This window comes from Pangasianodon hypophthalmus, chromosome 28 (genome assembly GCF_027358585.1).
Source record: "Pangasianodon hypophthalmus isolate fPanHyp1 chromosome 28, fPanHyp1.pri, whole genome shotgun sequence".
NCBI lineage: Eukaryota > Metazoa > Chordata > Actinopteri > Siluriformes > Pangasiidae > Pangasianodon > Pangasianodon hypophthalmus.
This window is the reverse complement of record NC_069737.1, coordinates 11,647,851-11,662,127: the sequence shown is the minus strand read 5'-3', so window position 1 is coordinate 11,662,127 and position 14,277 is coordinate 11,647,851. Positions and strand designations below refer to the sequence as shown.

The 14,277-nt window shown below is 39.0% G+C and overlaps 2 protein-coding genes and 1 long non-coding RNA gene across 4 annotated transcripts; all 3 read left to right on the top strand.

The window, feature by feature from the left end:
• Window positions 1-58: 58 nt before the first annotated feature.
• On the top strand, window positions 59-2,036 carry LOC128317676 (multiple PDZ domain protein-like). Its single transcript, XM_053231169.1, has 3 exons — window positions 59-195; window positions 1,555-1,653; window positions 1,811-2,036. Exons 1-3 carry the CDS (start codon window positions 79-81, stop codon window positions 1,886-1,888), a joined length of 294 nt encoding a protein of 97 aa, XP_053087144.1. The 5' UTR covers window positions 59-78; the 3' UTR covers window positions 1,889-2,036.
• Window positions 2,037-6,001: 3,965 nt separating this feature from the next.
• LOC113544262 (multiple PDZ domain protein) lies at window positions 6,002-9,067 on the top strand. The gene is made up of 5 exons (XM_034301042.2): window positions 6,002-6,007; window positions 6,163-6,246; window positions 6,329-6,724; window positions 7,041-7,124; window positions 7,531-9,067. The coding sequence occupies exons 1-5, from the start codon at window positions 6,002-6,004 to the stop codon at window positions 7,786-7,788; spliced, it is 828 nt and encodes a 275-aa protein (XP_034156933.2). The 3' UTR covers window positions 7,789-9,067.
• An 82-nt stretch (window positions 9,068-9,149) lies between these two features.
• On the top strand, window positions 9,150-13,800 carry LOC128317633 (uncharacterized). Of its 2 annotated transcripts, XR_008301154.1 has the most exons (4): window positions 9,150-10,168; window positions 10,306-10,377; window positions 11,438-11,498; window positions 11,599-13,800. It is a non-coding gene; the product is annotated as an uncharacterized LOC128317633 (long non-coding RNA). The 2 variants fall into 2 exon arrangements; XR_008301153.1 differs by having other exon boundaries at window positions 11,438-13,800.
• The last annotated feature ends 477 nt before the right edge of the window (window positions 13,801-14,277 follow it).

The window sequence follows — 14,277 nt, the reverse complement described above, 5'->3', positions numbered from 1 at the left end:
GTTTACATGTTTCTCAGGGTGACACTGATCAGGACAAATGGAGAAAGTCTCGGCATCAGTGTGATTGGGGGGCGGGGCATGGGCCGTCGCCTCAGCAATGGAGAAATGAGGCGGGGCATCTTTATAAAACACATCTCTGAGCACAGTCCCGCAGCCAGAAACAACACACTGACACCTGGAGATCGAATATTACAGGTGTGTTCAGAAGTGAATCAGGCACACTGGCGCCCTCTGATGGTCTTATGAAGCACTGAAGATATTCAGGGCCTTTTATGTGACACTGTACATTAGTGGTTGTGTGTATCCTTTTTGTAGCTGCTTTTTTGTAATAAAATATAGTAAAAGTCCCCTGTAATATAGATTTATTTCATGAACATTATTTAAAAGTGTACAGTAATATTTTGCCAAATTTATTATTTAGTTCTAGAGATGAAAAATCCTTAGAGATAGAGAGAAAGAACAAGCAGAATCGAAATTATTCAATTTGCTTTTCACCTGAATTTTGGTTTTGGTTGTAATATCACATTAAAAGTGGTAAAAAGGTCTGACACTTTTTTATATCCACTGCACATCAACAGTAGTTGACTGCAATCTCCACAGTCATTACGTCGTTAAAGATTAAAATAAATTTGCATAAATTAGTCACTCGTATACATTGCGTAACCTGGCTGAATCTTCCCAGTTTTAAAAAAGGGATGGCGTTATATGATAAATAACTAAATAAATTGCTAGTATTAAATGGTCTAGTTAGGCAAACTGCTAGAATACTTTTAAATTAACAATACAAAAAAGAAAAAGAAAAAAGACAAAAACAAAAGTATCACAAATTCTTCCCATATTTTGGCTGATTTTTTGTTTCCCAAGGTAAAAGTAGGATGCTCTCAGTGCTCCAACAGCAGTCCTTGTGGTCTTATTATGAACTTTAATGATGTTCCTCTATAAGCATGCTAGTATAATTAAAAAGCCCTACCCTTGAAGCTAGTACCACAGTGACAAGCATTTGTACACTGAATCCTTTTTTTCTGAGAGTGATGTGGTTTGCTTGTCACTTAGTCCACATTTCTGGTTTCCTACTTTGATCATCAGCTCTAGTTACTGATGCACAGTAAATAAATTGACATCTACACACTCTGACATACACTAGATGTTTGGTACTAATTGGGGGCAGTCGTGGCCTAACGGTTAGAGGCTCAAACTTGTAACCCGAAGGTGAACCTGAAGGTCGCGGGTTCGAGTCTCAGGTGCAGCAGGGATTGTAGGTGGGGGGAGTGAATGACCAGCGCTCTCTCCCACCCTCAATACCACGACTGAGGTGAGACCCTTGAGCAAGGCACCGAACCCCCAACTGCTCCCCGGGTGCCCCAGCAAAAAAGGCTGCCCACTGCTCCGGGTGTGTGTTCACGGTGTGTGTGTATGTTCACTACTGTGTGCACTTGGATGGGTTAAATGCAGAGCACAAATTCTGAGTATGGGTCACTATACTTGGCCACAAGTCACTTCACTATCACTATCACTAATAATTGTGCTGTGTGGGGTTTGGTAACTGTGTTTTAGGTTGGAGGTGTGGATGTGAGTGATTTCACTCATGAAGAAGCAGTGGAGGCAATTCGACAAGCAGGGGACAAAGTGGAACTGTCAGTGCAGAGCCCACAGGTAACACACACACACTTGTGATAATGTTTCAGGTTTATTATATGAATATTTCTATTTCCACACCTAAACCTCAACCTCATTCACTGCTAATTTAAATGTAAGCCGCATTTTGTAAAATGAGTATTAAAACACACAGAGCACATTTTCTTTAAAACAGGTTTCAGACCTTGTCACAAACAATGAAGAGCAATCATCCCAACAAAATCACTTGGTATGTGCTTGTTTTCTGTTTTAGTGTGTACCTGTGTATGTGTGTGTGTGTGTGTGTGTGTGTGTGTGTGGGTGTACTGTAACACTGTGTAAAGTTAGCATTAATCTCATTTTTCGTCCTGCAGACGTGTGAGGATGCCAACAGTCTACGCCTTTCCCCATCTAATCCTTTCAGCCCCACCCCATATAAGGTTTATTAACCAATCTATCTATTTATGATTGTGGTTGGCTGTGGTTTTTGAATAGAAACAGGACAACGTACCTCTGTTTTAGAATCAAAAAATAAAATGCAGGTCTATCTATCTATCCATCTATGCTAGGTTACAGGAAACAGTTCGTTGAAAAAGCCTCCACCTCACCCGGCTCCACCTCCCTTAAGGCTCCCTTCAGGGCCTGTCAGCCTCTTAACAGATGGAGTCACATGCAAAAATGTTTTAGAAAGACTGAGTGGGCCATCAGAAGGTACACAGCACTGCCAACAGGGACAAGTGTCATACTGGGGTATGTGTGTGTTTGTGTGTTGTCTGTGTGTGAACACTCTATTTTCAGTGTAGGTCATTAAGTTTCAAATTGGCGTTAAAGTGATTGTAAGGTGTTCTAAAGATTCTAAAGAACAATTTTATTTCTGTGAATTCAAATACAGTACAATACACTGACATTTGAATTGGATTTCTATATTGAAACAGTCATGTGAAGAAGTAAGTACACCCCATGAAAAGTTTAGATTTTTTTCAATATATTTGGACAGATATCCAGTCTTCATTTAAACAATGTTGATTGATGAAGGTGAGATAATTTAACAAGTGACACTTAAATTTAACATTCTTGTCATCCTTTATATACTTGAAATAAACAGAAATCCAATTTTCTTATGGGGGGTAAAGTAAGCACACCCCTACGTATACAGTATATCACTACTACATCAGATGCACTCACTCAGGTGCTAGTGATTATAGCGCTGTTAGAGAATATCTCGTAGGTACCTGTTTTATTTAAACCTCAGATATCTGGTCTGGTTTGCTCCTCGTCATTGGAGTGTGTGTGGTATCTTTATCAAAAAAAAAAAAAAAAACTAGATCAAAAGAGCTCTCTGAGGCCTTCAGAAAGAACCTTGTAGATGCTTATGAGTCTGTGAATGGGTTTAAAAAGATTTCCAAAATATTGGAAATCAATCATTCCTCTGTCCACTTCTCCACTATCATCTATAAGTGGAGAAGATTTTAAACCACTGCCAACTTGTCCAGGCCAGGCCAGGCCGCCCCAGCAAATTTAACCCGAGAGCAGACTGTAAGTCTCTAAGAACCCTAGAATTTTATCACAGTATCTGCAGGTAGCTCTTGCCATTGTTGACGTCAATGTGCATGCCTCTACCATTAGAACGAGACTGCACAAATTTGACCAGGAGGAAGCCTTAGATGTCTACAAAGAATATCAGGGCAAGACTAAAGTTTGCTAAAGAACATCTAGGCAAGGTCCAAGCCTTCTAGACCAATGTGGTATGGACAGACAAGTGAAAGATAGAGTTTGGTCAAAGTACCAGAAGCCACATTTGGCGAAAACCAAAGACAACATTTGATCAGAAGAGCCTCATACCTACTTTAAAGGATGGTGGTGGAAATGTTATGATTTGGGGCTGTTTCGCTGCCTCAGGGCCTGGCCAACTCAAAGGAGAATGTGAGGCCATCTGTCAAAAATCTGAAGCTGAAGAAGTGGACCGTCCAACAGGATAATGACCCCAAACATATAAGTAAATCCACCAAGGAATGGCTCAAAAGGAAGAAATGGAGTCAAAGCCCAGATCTGAATCCCATTGAAATGCTGTGGGGGGTTTGAAACAGGCTGTATATGCAAGAAACCCTTCAAACATTGCACAGTTGAGGCAAAAAAGGGCAAAAAGTTTCTCCCAGTAGATGTCAGAGACTTGTAGGCAGTTATAGGAAATGGTGACATAAAGCTGTTTCTGCCAAAGGGATCAATACCAGTTACTGAAACCAGGGGTGTACTTACTTTTTCAACAACAAAAAAGACAGCTCGCTTAATTTTTTTGATCATTTGAAATAATTGCAAAGTCAAACTTCCATTTTTCTATACATACTTTTTTTAAATGAAGATCAAATACTGATGTGTCAATATATGTCAAAATAAAAAGAAATGTTTCGTGGGGTGTACTTACTTTTTCACATGACTGTATGTGATTTGCAATGTGTGTATGTAGGTCATATGTTGCAGAAATATGGTCGTTTGCCTGGCGAGTTGAAACTGGTAGAGCTGGACTGCAGCACACACAGATCTGGTCTGGGAGTGTGTGTGTCAGGAAGCAAAGATGGAAGAATGACAGTGTACGTCTCAGAAATACAACCTGACGGAGCCGCCGCCACTGATGGGCGAATCAGAGTGGGAGATGAGCTGTTGGAAGTGAGTGCATAACCTCTGTCCTGCAGCTTTTACACTGTTAGTTATGCAGGTTTCATGCTCACCTCAGCTGTGTGTGTGTGTGTGTGTGTGTGTGTGTGTGTGTTGCAGATAAATGGACAGGTTTTATATGGTCAGAGTTACCAGAATGCAGCTGCTGTTATCAACAGTGCTTCATCTAAAGTTAAGATTGTACTGAGCAGGTGAAACACTACATGCACGTATACACACACACACACACACACACACACACACACTATACATGCACTATATGCAGAAATCATTGCTTGCATTCACCATACACATATACAGTAGATTCTGAATCAACATTTACTTAGATAAGTTACAAGTCAGTCCAAATACATTGAATCTTTAGGAAAGTTTCTGTAGAGTTAACTCTAGAATTATTGGCACCCCTCAAGGAGGAAAAAAATTATCTTGAATTATCTGTTAACACCCTGAAGTTGATTATTTTTCTATAACAGCACATCCCGAAGTGTTTTATTCCTCTTATACCACAGCAATTTACCAACAATTTTTTGTCATACTTTTTATCCATTTATAGTCACATTTGAAGTTGTGGAACATCCGCAAAACAGTTCACACTCAAGTGCCATTCATTATTCAGTGCATAACTTCACTTCAACTTCAGCTTAAAACTAATGAAATCAAAATAATCCCTCTATTCGGTGCCAGAAGAGGATGAGTTCCCTTTTGAGTCCGGCTCCTCTCAAGGTCGCCACCGTCACCTCTGGCTTGCTCGTTAGGGATCTAAAGCTAAATCCATATCCAGAGTCTGTAAAGCTGCTTTGTGACAGTGTCCATTGTTAAAAGCACTATATAAATAAAACTGAATTGAATTGAAAACAAGTTAGTTCCCATTATCACTCATGTCATTTTCTCTTGAAGTTACTTAGAAACAAACATTAAGGAGACTTCTTCCATAAATGTTAAATAAACATCACCTTAGAGAAAACTTCACCACATCAACAATGATATGTTTTAGTTTGATAAATAACTTCACATTATTTAATATTATTATTATTATTATTATTTTGATAACGTATTAGAACGAGTGCATTAATATAAAGCTGTGATTTGCCTTATAGCCAGAACTATTGTCAGAGCAGCTGTTATAGAAAATTAATCAACTGTTGGTTGTTAAATTTAATCGACACTTTGTGACCAATCAGAATTGAGAATGTGCGTGGAGAAACAGCACTCTGTTAAACATCAAAATAAACATTACACACATTCATTCAAACCTTCCACTCGAACAAATGGAGTAACTAATTACTTTTTCTCTAGCAAAAATGTTTTGTAAGAATTAATTCTTTTTTTTTTCCTTTTTTTTTCCCAAATAATGTTTGGTTCTCAAATATTTGTGGCATACATGTAAAAATCCATCACCATGGGAAAAATAAACGTGTAATGCAAACAAGATAGATGATTATTGACCTGTAATAGATGATTAAAAAAATCAGTTTAACATAACAATAAGCCGTTTGGAAAGGCTGCAAGAAATGTCTTTCTCTATGGAGAAGACAAAATGCTATTTGAAGGGGTGCCAATAATTTTGCAGGAAATCGATGCATTTTACTACATAACCATTTTTGCCAATAGTTGTGCCAGTAATTGTTTAGTAGACTGTATGTGCAGTTTATATGTTTATGATTGACTCATCAGGAATAAAGCTGCACTAAAACACACAGCAACAGGATCAACAATGGAGGTAACATTCACAAGCACTCACATTAACTTATAACTCACAGTAACATAAAAGCAAATAAAATAGAATTAAAGAATTGAACAATTCTTAGTTACACATACAATGAGTTAAGCTTATCACCATGTATGATTGTTTGAGTCGTCATCTGTTGTGATTAGGCAGAAAACAAAACTATCACATCACCCTTGGATGTGGATATCAGTACGAAGAAAGAACATAAGCATGATGCAACTGTGATTCAGGTAAATACAGACAAATACAGGTTCAGACATACTGTACATCTAGATAAATTAAACGTCTCCCTCATTCATTCTTTCTTTCTAGGAACAAAGGATGAGATTAGATAAACAGAAGCCTTGTCCCTCCAAGAGTCACAGTAACAATCCACCAATTTCCTTCATCGCTTCATCCGACCACAACCCTCTACATGACCCTGCTCCTTCCTTCTCTCACGTCACACCAACCAGTCATGCTGCACCCACATCTCACAACACAGCAGCCGGTCATACACAAAGTATTCACCATAAACAATCCTACTGTCGTTCCATGATCAATCCCTCTGCCTCTGGAGTATGGAGCTTCTCCTACGGTTCTGCATGCAGTGTGAGATCAGACCCTCTAACATGTCCCATCATCCCTGGCTGCATAAACATCATAGATATCTGTAAAGGACACTCCAGTCTTGGCCTTACTATTGTCGGTGGCTGCAACACATTACTGGTGAGAAACATTGAATTTAGAGGTATTCTTTCCAAATGAATAAAAGAAGTTAACACAGTTTCCCATGTGTAGCCATTCAACCAAGACATGTTTGGTTTCCGAGTTTTCTTCTTTGGTTTTGCATTTGAACTGCAATGCAAATGTGGCTAATAAGTAATGGAGGTCTGAGTGATATAAAACCATCTGCAATGATACAGTATAACGATTTGAAGATGGCTGATACTTCTAAAACATTTTAGGATATATTACTTATATAACTAATTAGGTTTCTAAAACTTCTCTCTTGACCTCCATTCTGTCTCTTCGTCTCTCTCAGGGAGTGATTCTGATTCATGAGGTGAATGAAGGAGGTGCTGCTCATAGAGACGGGAGATTAATGGCAGGAGACCACATCCTTGAGGTATTTATAATTCTCTCTGAATGATTATGGTGATTTCAAGACACAACAGCACCGTTGTTACATATGAGTATTCACATCAACAAGACACAGTTGACCTATAAGAAACATCTGTAAGTTGCCACCATATGGAACAATGGAACACTAAATGTGTTATTGTTATAAAGGAATAGCATTTATACCTAAAAATAAAAAGTGATTTTCAAATAGTTGCTTTATATTTATCTTAACCTGACTCCATATTGCATCAGAACACTACTGGCTTTAGTCTAAGACTACACCTTCATCTTTAAGACCAGCCTGCAAGTCTTACTGCTTGACTCTTATATGTATCTCTGATATTCACTAGTGGTATTTTTGCCTTATATTACTACCCCCTCCCCTTTTTTTTAACCTCCCCTTTGTACAGGTGAATGGTATAGACCTGAGAATGGCTAGTCATGAGGAGGCTCTAAGTGTCCTTCGCTTGAGTCCCCAACATGTACGCCTTTGTGTGTACAGACACACTTCCACACACACCTTCCACAACCAAGCTACACATACTCATGAGGACATGTGGGACCTTTTCACTGTGGACCTGCAGTTACAACCAGGCCAGGAGCTGGGCCTGAGCATTGTGGGTAAAAGGTATACACAACATACATATCAATATTTATCAGATAGTTAGCTGGATTGTTGTGTCCTGAATAATGCACTTTTGGTTTTGAATCCAGGCTGCACCATGTGACATCAATGGAAACATTTCAGAAAGTCAACAGGGGCCATTTCTGGAGCATTGTTACCTTATAAGACAGCTAATGCTAGGGATGTCTAATACATCCTGCTTTGTCTGTGAATAAATACCAAGTTCTCTCTCAAGAGGCTCTTGAGACAGAGGTGCAATCGTAGGAGTAGTTCACAACAAGTGGTGTCTTCTTAACATACATCCTAGTTCAGAAGAAGGATAGTGGATTCCATCTGATTGTAGATTTGAGATGGCTGAACTGGTTCCTAAAAGCCCTCCTGTTCTCTATGTTAAGGCAATTAGATATTATTCACGCCATGCAGCCATAAGACTAGCTCACATCAGTGAACAATGCATGTTTTCCTGTTCCCAATGCTCCAGATCACAGATACGTTTTGAGGTTTGCCTTCCAAGGACAGTTACCCCATTTGAAAGTCCTACCCTTCAGCCACTCTCTAGCACGATGGGTGTTCTCGAGATGCATGGAGGCAGTCCTTTTGTCTCTGGTGGCCAGAGGCATAAGGATACTGCCGTATTTGAACAACTGGCTCCTATCTGTTCCCACCAAGGAGCAGGCCATCTGGAACACATCCACCCTTACTGCACACATTACAGTGCTCAGTTTCACTGTGCCTGCTCTAGTACCAAAGCAGGCCACACAATTCACGCGTATGAAGCTAGATTCATTGAGAAGCCATGCTAGCCATGCTCTCACCCGAACATGTGGCAGGCATTATCTTGCTCACAAAACAAATTTCGCTGGGTCACTGTATTGGCTCCTGCTGAGGATGCTAGGATTATTAACCGCAGCTGAAACACTAATCCCCTTGGTCTGGTTGGAATTAAGGAAATTTCAGAATGAGTTATCAGCCTGGGAATAAACCCCAAAAAACCCTCATCTCAGTGAGACGGGCACGAGTGCTATCTCTCTGGAGCCACGAGGCTCACGAAAGTGGTCCCATCTGGGAGTGCTTGGAGAGTGGTATCTATATTGAGAAGTGGTGTCCCAGATTGGGAAAAGTTTGGCAGGACACAGGTGGATCTGTTCAACTGTGCCAAATTGACTCACTGTCGACTGTGGGTCTCTGTGTTGTTTCTGCCCACATTGCACAAAAGTGAGCTATCAGATCACAGAGGCCTACTTGTTTCGCCAAAGTGGCCTTTTTGTTGGGTTAGGGTTAGCGCCTATTTGCACCTGTGCTTATGGCTTTGACCCCTCAGACTGAAGAGCAGGTGATGGAAACTCTTCCACAAATAGTGTGCACTAGCCTTCCTACAGGGGAAAGTTCCCATCTACACTGAATCGTCTAGATTTAAAATGTAGCATCTATTGCAGTGTGTCACAGCACCATGGATTGTATCTTCCAGGGGGCTCATAAACTTGTTACAGCCTTTCTGAAGGAAGCAAGGCACACTTGTCCACAATGCTTCCCCAAAAGCCCAGTGTGAGATCTCACTCTTGTACTGCAATCCTTCAAGACCTCTGTTTATGACCCAATGTTGGATGTCAAAATGAAATGGATCCTCTCTTTTTACCTGGCAATTACTTCAACAAAAAGTTTGGAAGAACTGCATGCCTTGCAGGCCACATGATTCTGGAGTGACCTTGTGGCTGAAGGGGTTTTAAAATCTTTTCACCCATTTTGTTAACCAATCTATTGATCTCACAGCATTCCATGGAAGGGAACCGTTTGAGGAAAGAAACAGGGAGTCTAAATAGGGAGTGTCTAAATAGAGACTGCCCCACTGGGTGGTGGATGTTGCCAGGGCAATACCATGACATTCCACTATAAGAGGAGCATCTCCACCTCCTGGGCATTACTTAGATGTCTGCTGCTCCAGGAAGTCCCTGGTGGAAAATCAGGGAGAAGGTTCCATGGAAACTTATAACAATGGTATTTACATCAAATATTACATCGTATGGTCACTTTGTGACTTTGTTGAAGGTGTTCGGAATGCGTGTGAGAGCGCCCAAAATGTATCTGGGTTATTCTCACTGCTCCTGTTATTCACAGAACCACACTTACATACATAAATAGTCATTAGTAACACTTACTATTATACTAGTAGTCCTACAATTCATCAATTAAATCATAACAAATTAGAAAAAAGTGGAACATTTCAATATAATGTGGTTATGTCTGTGGTTATGACTGTATGTGTGATGTGTTGCAGGAATGACACAGGGATATTTGTTTCTGAGATAAGTCAGGGAGGGGTGGTTGAGTCAGATGGGAGACTCTCACTTGGTGATCAGATTCTGTCAGTAAATGGAGAGGACATCAGAGCTGTGACTCAAGACTACGCCCGCACACTACTACAGGTGTTACTCACACTCACACACACAAACACTTTCCTACAGTACAACCAACACACAGACACTTAATACTGCTATTTGTTTTATTTAAGTTTAGAATCCAAATGATTAGGCTACATCATTAATATGTGTGTGGGTTTCAGAACTGCAGTGGATCAGTGGTGCTGGAGGTAGCACGTTTTAGAGCTACTCCACATTATTCATATGAGTGCCAGGTAAGGATTGGAATGTGATACTGTAATTTCAAAATGCTTCACTTCCTAATGGACATTAATAACTCCTACAATATGTGGCAATGTCTCTTTTATCCCCTGTAGTTTCTGTCTTTTTCAAATAAAAGGCAGACTATGTATATAGTGAGGGGAAATAAGTATTGGCAATAATTCAGTTTGTCATGTTTGGAGAAAGATCGGTTGTGCATATGATCCCAAGAATGCCATGTCCACAGTGAAGTATGGAGGTAGGAGCATCATGAAATGGGACTGCTTCTCTGTAAACAGTACCTGGGCTTTACATGTCACTGAAGGAAACATGATTGAAGCAAATACTGGGATATATTAGAGGAGAATTTAATCACATCAGCCAAGAAACATACAGCCAATATAGCTCAAGAAGGCCTTGCATGGCCAAGCCAATCTCCTGACTTGAATCCTGAAAATTTATGGAGGATTTTGATTTTGCGAGTCCATCAGAGGAACCCCTGTATCCTTGGGGAATTGAGGATGATTTGCTAAAAGAAATGGGCCAAAATTAACCCACAATGTTGCAAAAACCTAATTACTTCTTACAGCAGATATCTTGAAGCTCTAATTGCCAAAAATGGCTGTGCAACAAAGTACTCATTTTAATTTATGATGTCTGAATACTTTTTTCCTCTATCGATTTGATTTTTTAAACAGGTTTGGTTAAGCTTATGAATGCTTTTGTGTTTATATTTATAAGTACAAAATGTACAAATACAAATCTGAAGTCGATATTTCCAGTATGTACGGGAAATATACTAAATAACAAAAATGAAATGTCGAAATCCTTATTTCCCCTCACTCTGTAATTTTACAATTCATGGTTTTTTTTTTCCATAGCAATACTAAATCTAGGATACAGTATTTACACTGTTTATATTTAAAATCAATTCAACAATTGATTATATTAAAAATTATGACAGAAACTGAAGAGTTTTTACACCAAGTCCTGCAGTAGTACCTCCAGATGTAGTCTGGATTCCCAACAGTAGTTCATTCAGCACTAATTTTAACTCATAAATCTGACTCTCAGAATAATCTACCAGGTTGTTGATTTGAATTCCTCCGCTTTCCATCTCCTGCTTCTTGTTACTGTAAGTGCATCTCACACATTAAAGTCCATGTCTATGGTTACCAAAATCATTTTGAAATGAATATGACTGACTAATCAACAATCATCACTGACATTTACAGCTTTGGAAAGGAATGTAGTAGAAACGTGGAGCCTGTCTCCGGCAAACGCCTGGTGCCGCTGAGGGATGAGCAGGAGAATCGTCAGGAGAATCACACACTCAGGAGCGTTGGAGAATTTGAGACGCTCCAGTGGCATCACACACATCACACTGTCATATGGTCATATTTTAAATCTTGATAGAATGCAGTTTCAGCTGTGTGGTGGACAATTTAAAAAAAGAGTGAAAATATGGTTTAAAAAATCCACCTTTACATTTCACCATATAGGTTAAAAATCTATATTTCTATCTGTTATTTCACTTAAAGCCCTTACAATCTCAGAAATTGTTAGTGGGTGCACATTTACCGTTCCTCATTCCTATTACTGTACACATTTTCCTATGAGCTTCACTGTTGGTTCTAAATAATTCACAGTGGTTACTAACTAAAATGCTTCAAGATGAATAACTAAAGCTGTGTGCGCTTTGCGCACAAGCAAAGGATTCTGGGACCCTATTCTGTCTTCTACACTTTATAATCAAGAAGTGAAATCTGTAACAGAGCATCCATCCAGTGTGTAGCTCGTCTATTAAAATTCTGCAAGTTGTCGTTTGGTAGAAATAGTCTGAAATATGGTGTGAACTGGAAACGGATACAACTAGAAAGTCTTTCATACGACAAGAGCTTGCATATTAAAACCAGAACATCATGTTGGATCAGTTTTACACATAAACTTCTTTTTTACCCAGTATATAAAGCACAGTCCAAAGTTTCTAATTAGTGAGTGGAAATAATGAGAAATACTCCAAATTTGTATTTCACTGTAGACCATCTGTAACAATCAGCCAATCAACTCTTGCAGACTCGTGTTGTTCAGTGGGAGAAGACAACTCTACATTCAACTCTACTCTATCACTATATTTTTCATCTTCGCTTCACTTTACTTAAGGCAGAAATGAATGTGAAGTGCTTCACTAACTAATCACACTGTTCAGTAGGATTATTGCTGAAGCAAACACTTGGAGAAGTTAGACTCCTTAGGAGAAAGTAGGATTGAACTTCATTTATTTTTGTAAGTACGTTTTATATTTATCCCAAGCTTACCTACTTCAGCTGGACTGACACTGTGCATCATTCTTTGTCATTTTGCCATATCTGCGATTGCATAGAATACCATTGTAATCCTTAGAATGGAGAAATCTTGTTTTTGCTCATGTTATGAACAGTTTAAGTAATGTGTTATTTTTGAAAAATCTATATATTTAAGTCATGACTTACTGCTATAAAAATTATGTATTCACATATATTTTTATAAGTATGACACCTCTGTCTACTGCCCTTTACATTTTAATTATCTCAATAAATCAGATTTGGAATTGATTTATAATCTACATTTATTTATTTGATAGATGAATTTATCTATCACTCACAACTGAAAGAAATGCAATCACAGCATTCACACAACGGAGATGTTGCCAAAAGGGTCTTCAAATTAACTTAGAACCCTAAGCACTGAGCTACCACACACACACACACACACACACTTTATCTGATACACCATTTACTTACAATCATATCACTGCCAATTACTGCCTGTAGTCCAGAGGATCCTGAACTGGAGGGTCACAAGCCCATTTGGGGTCACTTGATTTACAGATGGGGTCATGGGTGAAACTCCTCGTTATTTTTTATTCATTTATTTATTTAATAATTAACATCAGAATTAACGCTCTAAATATGAAAATGGATTTTGCATGCTACCATTTTGAAATGCTACTACAAGCCAGTCAAACAATGCACATTTAAGAGTGTACTAAAATGCTATTTTAGTCTTTCTCCGCTAACCTGACTGCACTAGCATAGGAGTTCAGCAATTAAAAACAGACATTTTCCCATCCATCTACCTCAGCTAGTTCCTCAACAATATGGAGTGACTCTGACTCATTGGAAGTAACAAAAAGACAAGCAAATGAACACGAAAATATGCTGAAACCTTTATTAAATATGGCTTTATATGAAACCAGTGTAGTTCATTAGTTCCTTCCTTGAATTACATGCTATAAAGTATAAAACAGGACAAGGTGTGCTGTTATAGGAAAATAATCAACGACAGAGTGGATGCTGATTCTTTATACCACAGTGCTATTGACTTCCTATTGGTCAGAAGGTGCTGATTAATTCCCCATTCCAGCAGCTCTGATAGCAGATTCAGCTGCAAGTTAAATCAATGTCCTCATTCTATTACCTTATTTTTCTATAGTACCACCTTACACAGGGTCTTGTATTGTGGACACACCACAACAACTGATTATAAAACAAGTGTTGTGTTGTGTGAGGAGACAGAACACTTACTTTCCATTTTTGGAAGGAGTCTCCAGTGTCGGTGCTTATGTGGCAACTGAATCTTGCGACTGATGTAGGCTACAAATAAATTAGCGATGGCAACAGCTGTCAAATTCCAAACAAAATGATCCAGTGTGAGAAAGATAATTAAGATATAGGCTTTACTATAAAAGTATTTATTAAGGTATTTTGTTATTACAGCATGTAGGGAAAAAAATCAATCTATAATCAGACCAAACAGTTTTAAATTTAACTTGATTAAAAAAGGGTGAAATAAAAAGATTTCAGCAGTGTACTTCCACGTCAACGACTTCTCTGCTCAGGCCACTCACCATCAATGAGCGATCACGACACCCC